Below are 17,092 nucleotides of genomic sequence, written 5' to 3'. Positions count from 1 at the left end.
ACTCCTACATAAAGTTTTCTCGTACACTTCGCACTGGGCAATACCTACTGATATCTACTGGATTTTAGGAATAATTGTGCTGTAAAGTAAAACTATGCAGTTGTTTATAATGGCAGATGCCATGGACAGGCTCGCGACGAGGTCAGCGATTTTAAGCAAGGGAGCGTCTCTTGTTTTAGTAGCGCCAACATCTTAGCTACTCACGCATCACATTTGCTTGCACAACCCCTTTATACAGGAGAGCACATTCACACACCTCGCAGATAGAACAGACGAAAAACAACCATGCCTGAACCGGGTCTCGAACCCAGGATGCCCAGATCATGGGGAAGACACGCTAGCCCTATGCCAGGACGCCGGCAGTAAAATTATGATCCGTATTAATAAATAACGTGAATTTAAAAAAAAACATTCATATTTACTTTTTTACATTCTATATTCTTTTTTTTTGTAATAAGCCCACCTTATATCACAGATATTTTGTACATTTAATTATGTGCTTTGACATTTGAACTGAGTAAAAATAATTTTAGCTTCTGTCATTTTGGATTTATATGATTATAAATCTTTAATTTGTATCTCGATTCAATAAATGCCCATATTTTTTTTTACAATGATAAATATATAACTTTCTAGGAGAATGTTGCTAATAAAAGCCCAAAGAAAACGGATATTGATCTGTCTTTTAAGAACTTGGGGCATTTTTTCATAATCAAGTTTCTAAGTGACATTAAAAGAAAGTGATATTTTGAGAAATTAAAAAAAGTTTTTGATTAAATTTTTAATATTTATAAAATGATAATGTACAAAATAATAATAATGATCATCAATTAAGAGAATTTGGCATTATTACATGACATTTCAAGTGGTTTATAGCCAAAGTATTCTTTTGTTTTTATCATAAAGAACTTACTCAACTTAACGGTTTCGCGGAAAGAAGTTTCTTGGGAAACACGACATTTCTAATCTAAACTATTTTGCAAATGCGGACTTTACGAAAACATGACTTCAAATGACGCAGCATGTGTGAAATCATTTTTCTATCCAGCAACAACAACTTCTGCTAAAACTTTATTTACACATTTACATTTTTCTATTGATTCAGGAAATTTTATATTCTTTCTTGAATTTTGAAGTAGATGGAATCTACGTTATCTTCTATTTTTATTACTAAGAACTGTATTTCTCAACTTTACTATTTTATATTATAAAGTTTATTGGAAACACGGCATTTCTTATCTAAACTATTTTGCAAATGCAGACATTTAGAAAACATGATTTTCAAATGACACAACAATTGTGAAATAATTTTTCTATCCAGTAACCACAACTTCTGCAGAAACATTATTCACACATTTACATTCTCTTATTAACTACTCGAATTTTGTATTCTTCCTTGAGATTTGAAGTTGTCTGAAGACAATACATTTTTTTTCTATTTTTATTACTAAAAACTTATTTTTAAACTTCACTTTTTTACAGAATACAGTTTATTGCAAACACAGCTTTTCTCATTTAAACTGTTTTTAAGAAATAGACAATATGAAAACATAACGTTAAGATGATTCAGCAAATGCGAAAAAATATTCCAAATCAGAAATAGCAACTTTTAATGAAATATTATTCTCATATTTGCATGATGAATACATATTTTTATTATAGATAAGTCAATTATATATTGACTTACCTATAATAAAAATAGAAGAAATAAAAATATCAGATAATTTCCCCTGCTAAACATTCCAATTCTCGCTAAAAGAAAAAAAAATTGATCTTTTGTTGAGTAATTTTATTTACACAAAATAACGCAGACAGTTTAATGATGCGAATGCATTTAAAATTCGCAATATATCTTCGTAGGCAATATTTGATATCAAAATGCAATTAGACTGAAGGAGTTACATAACCATGAAGTTTATGCTATTTATTAAAGTTATAACAGGAAACATTTTCATGGATTTCAATAGATTTTATTATTGATATTCATATTCAAAATTAATTCTGTAAGCAAACAGAGATGCATAACTATCATTATCAAATAATGGAGATTATTGCTTTTATTGTTTTGAAAATCAACAATATTTGCGAAAGCACATTATAGAAATACGTGCGCTTCTTTTATTGCCTGATTCGTATTTCATTAATATATTTATAATGCTTCAATTTCTTTTTTTTCCTTCAAAAAGTATGTGTTTTGACATAAATTGAACATATTATTTTAGCATTCGATATAAATTCCATTCACTGATACCTTTTTGATCCTTTTACACAATAAAATTAGTCGAGAAAAAAAAGCATGTTGACAATAAAAATAATGAATATGACCAATTACTGCATATAAAACTTTCGCATAATTTACCTTTCCCATTGTATGTTCAATTAATTTTTCTTTTAAATTTAATTTTAAAGAAAACAAGATAGTGAAGGTGTTTTAATTTTAAATAAATTGGACTTCGAAATTTTGAAAAACATCTATGTTTTATGTCTGAGTTCAAAGAAAAACATATTTGCAACTATACATGTCAGTCAGAATAGCAGAGACCTCTGTCAAGGTATCTTTTTTTGAGTTAACGGTCTCGTCTATTATTTTAAAATCCACCTGTTTTTGTTTATTTGTACGAACATTAAAATTTATCTAGGATTTTTTAATCAACCTGTATATTTCAAATACTTTCACTAGATAAAAATACAAAGTGTATGTAACTGTATATATCAAAACTTGTATACACAATTACATAAACTTATAAGTTATGTATTATTTTTTCTTATTTGCAATTATAATTTATATATTATTTTTTTTCATCCTTTTTACAGCATATATCAAAATATACAGTATATTCTTTTCCAAATTGAATGATAATATAAAAGCCCGTTAATATGAAATAACAAAAAACGTATACATTCTTATTCTACATGATTGGCAGCAAGTTTGTTAAAAAAATTTTGTAAAAACAACTTGACTCTTGGAATTTCATAACGTAGAAAATATAACAGATTAAAGGCTTACAAAAAATAAATCTGTGCCTTCACGGATTTGAACCAATATTAAGTGCAACCTATTAAATTCACTAGTTTATCTCTTTTATTTTTTAGATCACCGTCTACATATACACACAGCCATAATTTTAATATATTAATTGGAGGGAGTTCGGGGGGTGGAGACATCAGAGAAGTCGAAATTCATGATAATGTTTTAAAATTCCCGAGTTCTTTTTTTACAGACATTTCATTTACGTGCAGTTAGTAAAAAAGAGTATTAAAAATTCGTTGAAAACAACCGGCACCTATTTTTGATATTGTTTATTAACAATGTGTAAATACCCTAATTAATTAGGCTCAATAATTCATCCCGTCATTTCCTCACACCGTAATCTTAACTTTGTAAAGCTTCGCAATCTAAAGATTAAAAATTGATATCTTTCATCTCCCACAAAACGTTCCTTTCTTCATTTGCTCTTACTCAAGTCAAGTAGCTGTGTTTGCACGATGATGTCATTTAATTTGCGCAGCAACTAGCTTTGTATTCGGATGGTTAAGAGCACGCGAACAGTAGGTAGACAATGTAATGACTGGCAGCTTGGTTTTTTTTAAGAGACACGACGTGTTTGACTACATAAATAAAACAGATGTTTACCTAGAAATTAGAGACAGTCTTCATTATTGTTTGAAGCTGTTTTTTTTTCTTGCCACAAAAAAAAAGTTAAGCATAACAGGGTTTTTATAAAAAGTAATCTGAACGTCATTAAGCTGTGTATAACTTCTAGAAAAGTAATAGAAAACAACCGCACGTGTAACTTTAGTGTGTTTACGCTTGTTTTCATTGCAATTCAAGATTATGTTTACGATTGCTGGAAAAGTTGAAATACAGTCAAGCAAAGATTAAAAGAAACCAACTGAAAGGATATTGGAACATTCTGGTTTGAACTGTTTATCAGAAAGGAAATCTATGAAACTCCTGTGTTTTTAAAAAATATCGCAGATTTTGTTAAATACTAAGGACTAGGGTTTAACGGTTTTCAAACCCGTTTTTTTAAAGTAAATTTGTCACATTCGAAAACCGGTTTTTAAATTAAAAAAACCGGTTTTAAGAATTCATATTATTATGTAAAAATTAATTTTGAACTTATTTGATTTGCTATTCATTCTATGCAACGGGCAGCAAACACATTTTTTCGACGTTGCAAGTTGCGTTGGCTAGTGCTTGAGCACTGCACAGTTGCGCCTCGAATTCGTCAATTTATGTTTTTCATGAACATCCCTTTTCACCTTTTTTTTCCTAGGTGAAACAAAAGTTTAATAAAGTTCATATCTTGCTTCTCGTCGGATGTTTTGTCTATCAGTATGAAGTCGGTGCTACTAGAAACGTCAGCAATTTGACTGGCTCGTTTCGAAGAACGTGTGAAAGGAATAAATAATTCCCCGCTTCTTGTTTCTTGATCACAGTATTTAATGATATCATATAAAATTTTCTTCGTACCACTCCTGAATGCTTTTTTACACCACTTGAACTAGCCATATCAACACGAAATATTCAGTTAAAATAGAATTCTGTTAGAAATGACATAGAAAAAAATATAACTAAAAAAGTATCGAATACGAGAAATCCACGGTCAAATGTGCTCATCGTTCCGCGTCTCACCCCTTAATGAAATGGAATTGTCAAAATGTGGTCTCAGAATCCGATCCGTCTCGAGTCACGACAGGTTTGCTTAATATTGTGAAAGTGAAAACTGGAAACAAAAATATAAAGTTGTTATATTTGGTAAAAATAACGTAAGTATTAAGTATGTTTAATTTTTATGTTTGAATTTTCTATTTTACATTTTAAAATTTAAATTTTATTATATAAATTTCTTCTATGAAACATTAGTGTAAAATAAGAAGTTCTGGCTTCTGTTTAATGGAATTTTAAATAAAACACGGGATGTTAAAATATTCCATATTTTTTTTTGCAAAGTTTTAACATAAATTATGTCTTTAGCAAGCATCAGAATTAGATTAAGAAGTGTGTGTTTTTTTCAAAACTCCTAGAAAATGTGTAGATTAGATTATTTTAAATTGCATTAATATTAATAGTTAAAACATTAAAATTGTAAAATAAACGTCAAAAATATTTATTCAATAACTTTAATTTCCTTTTTAGATAAGAATGAGTAAGTCGGAAGTTTGGGATAGTTTCAAAAAGTTCGGGATAGACAAGGCAATCTGAAATCATTGTAATAAAATGTTGAGCCGCAAGGGATCATCTACGAGCAATCTACATAATCATTTGAAAGCAGTTCATAAAATAATTGTCGGAAATAATATAATTGTTTAGTTTCTTGAAGATCCCGAAGAAAAACTTACAAATCCAACGACACTGAAAGCTGAATTTTCATTATTTGACCAAACGAATAAAAGAACAAAAAACTTAGATTTGTAATTTGATGCCAAACTCAGTAACTAGTGAACGAGTATTTTCGAACGAGACTTAGCCACCGTTCAGTGTATATTTAATGTTTTTTTAAATCCTATTTTCTTAGGATTATTAGTGAAAATAATATAAATATTATTTGAAATTTATGTTTTGAGTTTTCGTTATTTTGTGTAAGTAATATGTATATGTAATCTTTAATTTTGTTTTTTTTATATTTTGACTTTGATATTGATTTCATTTTTTGTTATTTTATATAAATTAAAATAAAATTAAAAAAAATAGAGTAGGGAAAAATATTTTCTTTTTCCCTATTCAATTTTGTTTGACAAAAATTCGAAAACCGGCTAAAACCGGGTTTTTTTGGAAATATCGAATTCGAAAACCGATTTTTCGAAAAGTCGGTTTTTGTATAAACCCTACTAAGGACCATTATTCATAGATGATAGTCCTTAAGACTCTGCCTAAACTTATTCCTCGGATTAATAAACAATACATAAAACACTATTTAGCGTCGTTTGGTTAACTACAGTAAAGCTCTAACTTTAATTGTTCTACAACTTTTAGAAACGGAAATTCTGAACAATGAGATGATATCTAAAATTACAAGAGAATTATCAATTCTCCTAAAATCGTTAATATCATGTAAACATAAATATATCTGAACTAAAATTTAAAAAGATATTCAGTCTTACATATCGTAGGAACGATATGAAGTATCAAGTAGACGAATCATCTATCCTTAATCAATAATTTTGCTACCAGAATGTTGATCCTCCATAATTAGGGAACCTCGAACCTAAACATCGAACCATAGAAAGGAGCTTAACCTACAGTTTATATTCAAAAGAAAAAAGTAAGAAGGGCAAAATTCATTTTTCATAAGTAATTTCCATTTTTAGTTAATATTATACTGTTAAATGCATTAGAAATTGAAAACAATTATTGTTCACATTTCATTCCAATATCCATCTTTGAAAAGAAGCAATTTTTCTGCAACGGTTAAAAAACTACACATTTTTTGCAGTTGTGTTTTCAAAAGAAAATTGCAAAAAATGTTGTAGTTATATTTTTAAAGGAAATAAACGGCATATTCTTTGTATTTCTCACTATGGATCAAATAATCTCAAATCCAAGGAATAACCTTGATTAGGGTCTTATTTTATTAATTTTTGTTTTTTACTTAATCCATTCTGTAATACCTTTTACTCAAGTATAAGCGTATTAATAATCCAGGATTGGACAAAATAAGCGTGAACTTTCTCGGATCTATCTTTCACTTATCCTAATAAAAATAACAGACGCCCCAGGTTAAATGGGAGAGTCTCTATTTCAATTCTTCGTTAAGAACTGAAAGAAAAAACAGGATACATTTATCCCATATCTCAGTAAAATGCCTGAACTAATCTTATTCATTAGTTTTGAGTAGTTCACACGAAAAAAGACATCATAAAAAGTTTAAATTGGTTTAAGTTCCAAAAATTACATTCTTATTATTCTCTTTACCAATTTATCTCTGCTTAGAATATAGTTACCTGTATCCTCAATTATACATAGGTGTAGCTATCAATATTAGTTTGTTATCCCAATACTCTCACGTAATTTCTTTTCCATGATTCAGTTTGAGCTTTCATTGATTTCCTTCATCATTAGTAGAACATCATTCAATTAATTTCATGTGTAAGTTTAATTTTTCATTGATGTACCTGGATTACTCAGGTTTGTCCCGATTTTCGCCTCACTGTCCTAATTTATAACGTCCCACTTCTCAATTTCTAGAGTGCTTCGGATTGCAAGTCATAAAATTTGGTCCCTTTCAGTTTCACAAAAGATATTCAAACGGGAAAAAGTGCTCCATTGTATCCCATTCTTCCGGGTCAGTTATTGTGGCCTCCCAACAGTTTAAACATTCTTTCAAGCTTTAACGTCATTAAGCTATTTCAAGAACGCTCTCATATACTTTGTTAATTGAGCATGACTCAGATTCATAATAGAGAGACTTACTGTCTGGGCTTCAGTTGGCGCATTCGTCTCTAACAAGTTATGGTAAGCGTTGATGTAATGGTCCCAGAAAAAGGCACCAATCGCCATTTGCAAACCAAAGCAGAGTACAACATAAAACACTCGTCTCTGCGTGCTTGCGTTGGAGATGAGGTTATTTTGAGGACTTCCGCCGTTCGAATTACTGTCTTTGCACTCTTTGCAGGTCTCGTTTGTACTCAGAGGTAAGTAGTATTTATGCTTAGGAACCACTGTACGAAGGTACTGAAAGCAGCCTATAAAAAAAGAGTTACAATTTTAATTAGTATTCTCTTAATCAAGCATAACACAAATATCTGTATTTATGTTACAAAAGCGCGTAAAAGTGAATACAAAACAATTTCTCGGTATTCAGCAGTGTATTAACCAACACTCGAAGATACCTTAAATTTGAACAAAAAAATTCAGAAATATAAAACAAGAATGAGCTTGTATTTAGAACGATCAATCGTATTAGCAAATTTCATAATTTCATGGATATTAATCATGAGGATTTTTCCCCTTCTTTAAATAGGTGTATAATCCAGAACTTGGAGCTACTCAAGATTCTTAGTCAGTAGAATGTATGCGTGGAAATATTAAATATTTAATTAAAAAGAAACAAAACAAAAGAAAAATGGTAAGATGAAATATACTAAATCACGAAATCAAATTAACGAAAGCACCGTATTAGTAAAGATCCATAACAAATAAATGTTCATAGCCAAACTGTTTATCTCACAAAATTATACAGAAAATTATATAAGAAATAATACATAGAATAAAATAATTTAAAAACTGAGCAGCAGCTATTGTTTGGCACGTCAATGTCACTGACATCTATATGCAATGATCTGTTTTAATTTAATTAAAATAAAAACTTTTAATTAAGATTAAATCTTTGACTAACTGTTAAAAAAATGAGAACTACTGAAGAGGCTAAGTGTCATATAATAGACCCTACTAGCACAAGATATTGTACGATACCTTCATGATGTTTTTCGATATTCTGAATGACAGACAATACCGTTAGAATATCATAACAATCGTATCGTAATACTGGTGGGTATTTTGAATTAATAAAAGAGTGATCAAATTTAGAATGATAGATTAACAATCTGCTACACCACTACAAAGAAGAAAAAAAATATGTCATATCCTAGGCATGCAGTTTCGATATGCCATATCCTAGGCATGCAGTTTTTTACAAAGCACACAAGTGACTTCACCATTAATATTAAAATAACAATGTTTTTATTGGCATTATTAAACCAGTAATATAACCCCTGTAATCAATTCTGGAAATTATGTAACGAAACCAAATACCGTAGTATGGATTCCGAGTCTACTGATGGTGATACCACTTTCTGAATTTGGGGTTCATTGCTGCAAAACAGGAGTGAATCAGTGGCAATTAGTTGCATATTCAACACTTAGAATGCAACTATAAATTTCAGAAAAAGAAAAATAAAGCGTTAGTGTCTCTTATGTAGCGATAATAAAGGCATCAATCCAGTAAAATGCATATTCGAAAGCTAATTCTCAAATGCATAATTACGTTGAATTAATTTCTATATAATAAAGGTTCCGTCTACAATGGCCTGTTTTCGACTAGGCAGATCTAATAGTTTTATTTAGGGCCGCTGAATTAAAAAATGGGGGGGGAGCAGGTAAATAAAAAAAAAGTAGAAACATTATGGTCAAACAAATAAACCTTAAAAAAATGTAATTTTTTAATTTTAAAATTCTCGGACTATAGTGTATGTACACACTGAATTATTAATTAATATATAAATAATTTCCTTTTTATTATATATCAGAATATTAATTATTCACGGCCAATGTCCTAGCATAGGGGTAGCGCGTCTTCCCCGTGATCTGAGCGTCCTGGGTTCGAATAGCGTTTTACGCATGGTTGTTCTTCATCTATGTTCTATCTTTGAGGCGGGTGAATGTGCCCCCCATTAAAAAAGAGTTGTGCAAGCGAATGTGTGTGTTTTATCTTCATATGAGCTAGAATTCAGACTTCTGCCCTCGGGTGCTCAGGGGTCTTTACCCTCAAAAGCTACTGCATCCACTTTCCGTGGTAGCGCGGACACAACATCATCATCATCAATTATGCACTAATTAGTTATGTAATATTACAGTAAACTAATAATTTTATGGTTATATTTCTTTGAAATTTATAATTTTTTCATGATATTTTATAAAAATTAAATGCTTAAATTTGTAACAAAGGAAATTATTAATTAATAATTATGGTTAATTTTTCAAGAGTTTATTATTTTAGTCATTTTTTTTCCTATGGTCCGCATATTAAAAAAATAAATAAATGAAAACATATACATCTTCACAAAAATTATTAAAATAAACTATCAACATGCTGGCTAAGTAAATTGATGAATTATTAAAAAGACGGGCCCCACATAACGTGCATTGATTGAGACTGCAAAATGCCTAAATCCGGTATTAATCCAAATAATCATCAACGTTCATCAATTATACTTGCCAATAAGGAAGGCTGTAAATCCCAGAGCATCTGCGACTCCATCCACAACGTAGCCGCTGGTGTTTCTCAGCGAGACGTGTTGGATCATGCCAATGCGACACCTTGCGACGATGCCGTCCAAGGCATCGCAGAAGGTACGAATTTGGAAAAGAAAAATGGCCAAGCAGTGGTAGATGCGGGAATCTAGACACATGCACTTGCCACCACCGATGGCGAACAGTATGCCAATGAAGCTCACCATGTTAGGAGTGATGAAATAGAAAATTGTGCTGAATTTCGTCACCTGTGGTAGAAGAATTATATTATTTAGCAGATCTGTGGAAAATTTCATACGTATATTGCATCATATCATTGCGATTGTTTTTTAAATAAGGAAAATGAAAGAACCTTTTAGTTAGAACGAAAATGAACTTTTCATTGGAAGCAAATCCATGATTGACAAGTTGACTGAAATGAGGGTCACCGGTAATTGACAGGCTCATATAAATTACTACATTGTAAAATATTCAACGGCCAGTCAACATGTTAAAATATAATGTTGCAATTTAATTAAGAAGCAGATTATTGAAAAATTTCATATGTATAACTTCTAATGTCGTCAAAAGTATTTCAAATAATTCATGCCAAACAGCAGCAGTCGTAATTTGAGCAAAAATGGAACATATCTTGAAAATAAATCAATACTTATAAAAGTAAACAACAAACATTGTAAATTACAGGTTGATTTTTTTTTTAAATCAGAACTTCTATTATCTTTGTTTCTGCTACGTGTAAATAAGATATTCGTCAAAACAGCTAATAAAAGAAAAAAAAGTTATTTTTATCTTATTTTCTATAAACGTTAATTCAAAAATAAATATAAGTTAACATAGAGAATGAACCGAAATACAAATACATCAATGCCCAACAACAATTTCATTTTAAATCTTAACATTATTACAAACCGTGTGCATTTTGTCACAAACTGTTACTCTGTTTAGTTTCACGACAATTTGGTCTTTATTATTTTTCAATTTCATCATTATTCTTTTTAAGCGAAAAAAAAATTCTAAATGTGGGGTATTTTCCAATTGCTTATAAGAATTAAATGCCTGAGCTTTATCTCGGCCCTGTCCCTAGTTTTTAACCCCTAAAATTTTCAACCTAGCCACCGTTTTGAATCTTCATATTGTTACAAATCGTTTGAATTTTGCCACAAATTGTTGCCTGTTTAATTTAACGACAATTTGTTCTTAATTCTTTTTCCATTTCATCATTATTCTTTTTAAGAGAAAAACTTTCTTAAATTTCAGGCACTTTCCAAATGTTTACGAGAATTAAAAGCCTGAACTTTATCTCAATCCTACTATTAATTTTTAACCCCTCTAATTTTCAACCTCGCCTCCGTTTGATCAGCTGCAATTTTGCCTCAAATTCTTATCCTAAACGATAAAAACTCAATGAGTACAATATATAGTACAATATTGTAGTTCAATATATTTCGATATTGTTCGGTATTTATAATATTATAAAGACAATTGTGCAAATTAAGAAGATTGACTATTAAAAATAAAGAGAATGACTCGAGTTCGTTGTAGATCGATAGAAATGGAAACCTACTTCGTTGAAGATGAGAGCTGCAGGCGTAAAAATGTAGTTGTTGACCGGATCCATCATCATCATCTTGACAGAGAGACCGGTGAAGGGCGATATCAGGTGAGGAACACTGACCGGAGTGCTGGGCGCTGGACTTGTCTCCCCAGCGTTCTTATGTTCGATTGTTCTGTTATTGACATGGTAAAATAGAGCTATGTCCATCCATAGAAAATACAACAAAAGGACGACGGCGATGACCACAGTGGCTTTGTTTTCGTACAGGGATGCCATGCTTCTACGGCGTATGTCTGTTTCTTTGGGCTGGAATTAAAAAAGAAAGCTATCAATGTCAAAATTGTGGTTAAGGATTGCAGCAACTCGTTGTCCGAGAAATTCAACAATAGCATCTTTATAATATGTCTCAAGATTATGTCGATGTTCTTTGAGCATTAGATTGTTGGAACCTATTTCATATTTTATATGGAAATTTTAAATATAGAAATATGGGTTATTTTAGATATGGAATTTAGAAATGGAAAACAAAATATAGTTTTTTACAATTTAAAAAGACACGACAATTAAGTATCAGGTCGCGCACTAGATGATGCCTTATGAAATATTAACAATGATTATCAGGTTTTATTCTAATTTCCTCTGTTATATTTTTCAATATTTCCATTTCCAATTAACTTCCTAGATTTTTGTTTTACGCTTTTATGAGGAATAATCGAGGAGACAATTGAAAAAAAAACTTTCATCTAATGAAAACATTTAAAAAAAATTATATTAGAATTTATTTTTCTTTCAATAAACAAAATTCCAGGTACATTTGAATAAATTAAAACAACTAAACATCACCAAAACTATTTACATATATAATATATAAACTAATACATATATATAAACTATTACATATATAATATAATATAAACTATTACATATATAATATAATATAAACTATTACATATATAATATAAACTATTACATATATAATTATTTACATATATAACTATTTACATATTTTTATATAATATACATTTTAACAAATTTTTAACGGTATTACTTGAGTTGATTCGTAGTATATTTGACATAATATATTTTTTCGAAAATTTAATTAGCAACTAATATAAAAAATACAATTTCTTATGAAAAGAATTCAAATACACTAATTTATTGAGTTATTTTTAATTTATTAATTCAACAGAAAATTAAAGAAGGCTTAGCGCCGTAGCTAACCAGTCTGTTGAATCCACGAAATTAAACTAATTAAATAACAGTACCTTTCTTAAAGAAGGAAAATACAGTTATATTTCGTTATATCATATTTTATAAAATAAATTTCAAGACAAACCAAATCCTTTATAGCTCTAAATAGCATTTGAAATAATTCTTTTCAAGAGTGGATATCTACTTCAAAACAAAACAAAATAATCTTTGAAGTTTTAAGAACATTTTTTTTCTTCGTTCTAAAGATGTCACATGCTAAAACAGAGGCACTTAACAATTTCACATTTACTCCTAGATCAGGAAGTCACCTAACAAAAAGAAGTCGATATTCTATCACACGATAAGGAAGTAAAATAACCGCAAGTCATCACAGTTCTGTAGTTGTAGTAGTTTTTCTTTTTTGTCATTTGTTCTTAATTACATTATGTAAAATCAATCCATTTTATTTAACAAAATGAGAATGTTTTAATTAATGCAAATTAGATTGCAAAGAAAAAACATGGGATTTCCAATTTAATGCTGATCAATTTTAAGGGCAAATTTTACTTCCTCGAATGCGAAATACAATGAGAAAGTAACGCAATGCCACACCCATTCGAAAACAATTTTTATATAAATCTCCATGCTTAATATTTCTTCAAATTCAGAAAAAACTATTTTTAGAAATGTGATTTTTCCGTTGTTGTAAATACGATAATTTTGTCGTTGAATGCGATAAAAGAATTATATTGCACAGTAGATAAGTGAAACTCCGAATGCGGATTTAACAATAAACTTGTCTGTTTTCTACCAATATTTTCTGAAAATCTCTCATTGGGAAGTCTGCTTATAAATCCTGTTAATGTACAAGGAATTAAGATACCTTAAAAACTTCTAAAAAATAATTAAGAAACACAAAATCCTCTACAAATGAAATATTACATTTAATTTAAGGCAGAATTTTAAAGCATTTAAAGATTAAGAATTTTAAGGCATTAAGGATTTTAAGGCAGAATTGTAGATATATATGTTACAATCAGTCTCATAATCGTTAAAAATAACCGATCGGTGTGATAATTAATTAATTAATTTCACAATTAAATAATTATTTCACAGATTATTATTTATAACCACGTTGAACAAGTTATTATGAACAATAATCAGTAAAAATGTAATATAAATATACGTACGTAACATGCATATCAATGTTTGACCAAACTGTTCAAGTTAATATTTAAAATGTACTTATTCTAAGATGTTTAAGAATGGTAATGTGTACTTATTCAACAAGGAATCATACAGCAAATACGTAGCATCATTTAACATAGTTTATTACAGTTTTAAAAAATGAGAACCTGATACAGAGAGGTAAAAAAATTTAGAGCGAAATACCATTTACTTATCTGAAATAAAAATTCCAAATCTATATTTAATCATATTTAATTACAAAACTTATAAGTAATTTTAATTTTCAAAAGCTTATATCTAGTTATCCGTCTTCGGATCAAGCTGATAAGAAATTGAATTGTATAAACAAAAGAAATTCTGCAAAATATTTCTTTATAACTTGAAAGTAAACATTGTTTTTAAATCAATAAAATGATTCGTCAAATTACATAAGCAGTTGCAAATGCCGCTATCAATTTTGTGAACAATTTCAAGGTCCATAATGGCGTAATGAGTGTGATAATGAATCCATCACCAGTCATATAATGCCAAAGAATGTATTATCAGTAATGGCCGCATAATATAGCTGGTACAGCTTCATAAATAAAATCGATATTTTCTTACCTTATGCTTTTTTTACCATTTTTCGGAAAAAATATATGAAAAAAATAAAAACGTTAATATTAGATTGTGAGTTTTTTAATGTATCCATTTAAGAACTATAATATGTGGATTTTAAAAGGAAATCGAATTTCTAATAACTGAAATAATAATATATAATTCTTACTTTTGGATTTTTATGTTTTGTAGAATCGATTCTAGGATATTAAGTATATACTTGAACAAAGTTAAAATCATTTCTCAGTTAGAAAATTTACAAGTCAATATTTTTTCATGCACGATTTAAACTAAAGTTCCATTAAATAAAACTGTCAGACGATTTCAAAACAAAATGTCAAAGCTTGAAAAAAAACATTATTTTGATTTGAGACCAAAGCCATCTGTTTTGGAAAGAAAACGGGAAACCAATACAATAATGATGTTATTTTCGAAAACGATTACAAAATAAAAAGAGAAAAATATATATTTTAGGCTTCGTAAATGGATCTGCGAAGGTGTTGCAATATGGCTTTCAATAAAGAAAATTTCTCTTTCGCGTTGAGCTTATTTTTATCTTTCATTTCAAACGAAGAAAATCAATCTTTTATACAACTATATTTTATTTTTATTAACACTAATATTTTTATCAGCATTTTTAGCCCAGTTATTGAAAATTTTCTAAAAATGTCAAAAAATTCCTTTTATTATTTTTTTGTTAATATATACTTTTAGTTATATATGCTACTATAATTCCTTTTAATGATAAATCATTCCATCACAACATTGAAACTTGGGATATACCTACAGCAACTCATCATAGTAATTAAAATCAAACAATAATTCTGCTTTTAAAAAAAATAAGAAAATTCTTTTTATTTACAAATTTCAGTTTCAAACCTACAGACACAAAACAAATGATTGGGAACAGATTAATCTGCAACAATATCAAATGGAACTCTTAATTTTCAATTGAAGCTCTGCAAAAAGGAATCACTAATGAGTTCTTATGGATTCTTAAATCATTATATTAAGTATTTAACAATTTCTAAGTAATCCTTTTCTTCCAAATTTTTCAGTACATCTATCATATATTTTTCTATATATCAATAGTTCTCAAATTATAAAACCAAAAATACTTTTTATATCATAAGCTGGCTTAAAGGGTGGTTAGAATTAAACTATCATGTTCAAGGACACATGGAAGAAGAAAGAAAGCACAGGAGAGGTAGGGAACATCAATTCTTGACAGAAAAAACTTGGAAAGTAATGTTTGAAAGTAATGTTTGAGTAATAAGAACATCAAATTTCGAAACAGAAAGCACTTAAAAAAAACGAATGATACAAAAAGAATATAAAAATATAGTAAAAAGTATTCTTCACTTAAATCTCTAGCGCATTAACTGAAAAAATATTTAAATGTTTAGGAAAATTGTTAATCAATTGCTTATAACTATTTCTTTAAAGAAGTGTTTGTGTGTGTGCGCATATCTGAGTACTACAGGACAGATTATTATGCTTAGAGCTATCAAATTTGTTATAGATATACTTTGGAAGGGGAGAATTTGGATTTCGAAGCGGCGTTTCGGTGTTTAATAAAATAATTGTAAAAAATCAATAATTAAAAAAATAGCAGAATTTTGATATTTCCCAGCAACAAATAAAATATTAAAATCCAAATTTTTGATACATCTTAAAATTTAAAAATTAACTTTTTATTGATATTACTTTATATGTCATGAGATTTTTTGTTGAGTTTTGTCTTTAAAAAAATTGTGCACTTTTCGACTATACAATTTATTATTGCAATGCAATTCAAACCATTTTCTCTCTTTTGTCAAATATGTAATTGCTTGGTTTTCTTCTAGTGTTGAAAACTAAATTAAAAGATTATATTCATCGTATATTTTACATTATAAATGAAAAAGTGAAGTTACAATGTTGCAAAAGACAACATGCATTTTGAAATAGATTACTCACCTACTTCAGTTTCATTGGCAATATGATCTCATGGGATTCGACTTTATTAAACAAACTCTTCCGTTGTAGAGAGAATCAAAAATATCAAATTGCGCCCAAGAAATTTAATTTACATTAAACATAACAAAACCCCGTGCTGCAACAACTGGCATTACATGATTAATATGCATTACAACAATAACTGAATAGTTGCACTGCATTGATGACTAAATAAAAATCCACGAGGCGAACTGGAACTGGAAAGTGAAAGAACAAGTATCATTCATTTTTAGAATCGTCCTCCTTTTCCCCATTTTATAAAATAGATTTAGAGTTCTGAGCATTATCTTTTTTTTAATTAAATTCCAGCATTATTTATTTTTAATAAAAATCCACGATGTGAACTGGAATTGCAATGTGAATGAACCAATATCGTTCTTTTTTGGAGTCGTCCTTCCTTTCTCCATTTTATGAAACGAATACCACGGAGATTTAGAAATATTCTGAGCATTATTTTTTTAAATAAAAGTCCAGCATTATCCATTTTTAATAAAAGACCATGTTATGAGCTGGAACTGGAATGTTACTGAACCAGTATCATTCTTTTTTGGAATCGTTCTTCCTTTCACCATTTTATGAAATAGATA

The 17,092-nt window shown here is 29.1% G+C and overlaps 1 protein-coding gene across 6 annotated transcripts in view; it reads right to left on the bottom strand.

The window, feature by feature from the left end:
- LOC129981013 (ceramide phosphoethanolamine synthase-like) overlaps window positions 1-17,092 on the bottom strand; it is a 130,482-nt gene that overhangs the window by 26,635 nt on the left and 86,755 nt on the right. For all 6 annotated transcript variants that reach the window (XM_056091606.1, XM_056091609.1, XM_056091604.1 and 3 more), the window contains 3 exons: window positions 11,541-11,837; window positions 9,942-10,224; window positions 7,418-7,689 (listed from right to left, as the gene is read on the bottom strand). In XM_056091606.1, coding sequence (XP_055947581.1) covers window positions 7,418-7,689; window positions 9,942-10,224; window positions 11,541-11,837 — 852 coding nt within the window. The remainder of the gene's footprint in view (window positions 1-7,417; window positions 7,690-9,941; window positions 10,225-11,540; window positions 11,838-17,092) is intronic.

Source organism: Argiope bruennichi, chromosome 8 (genome assembly GCF_947563725.1).
Source record: "Argiope bruennichi chromosome 8, qqArgBrue1.1, whole genome shotgun sequence".
Taxonomy (NCBI): Eukaryota; Metazoa; Arthropoda; class Arachnida; order Araneae; family Araneidae; genus Argiope; species Argiope bruennichi.
Note: the sequence above shows the minus strand (reverse complement) of the source record. Positions and strands in the feature narration are given on the sequence as shown.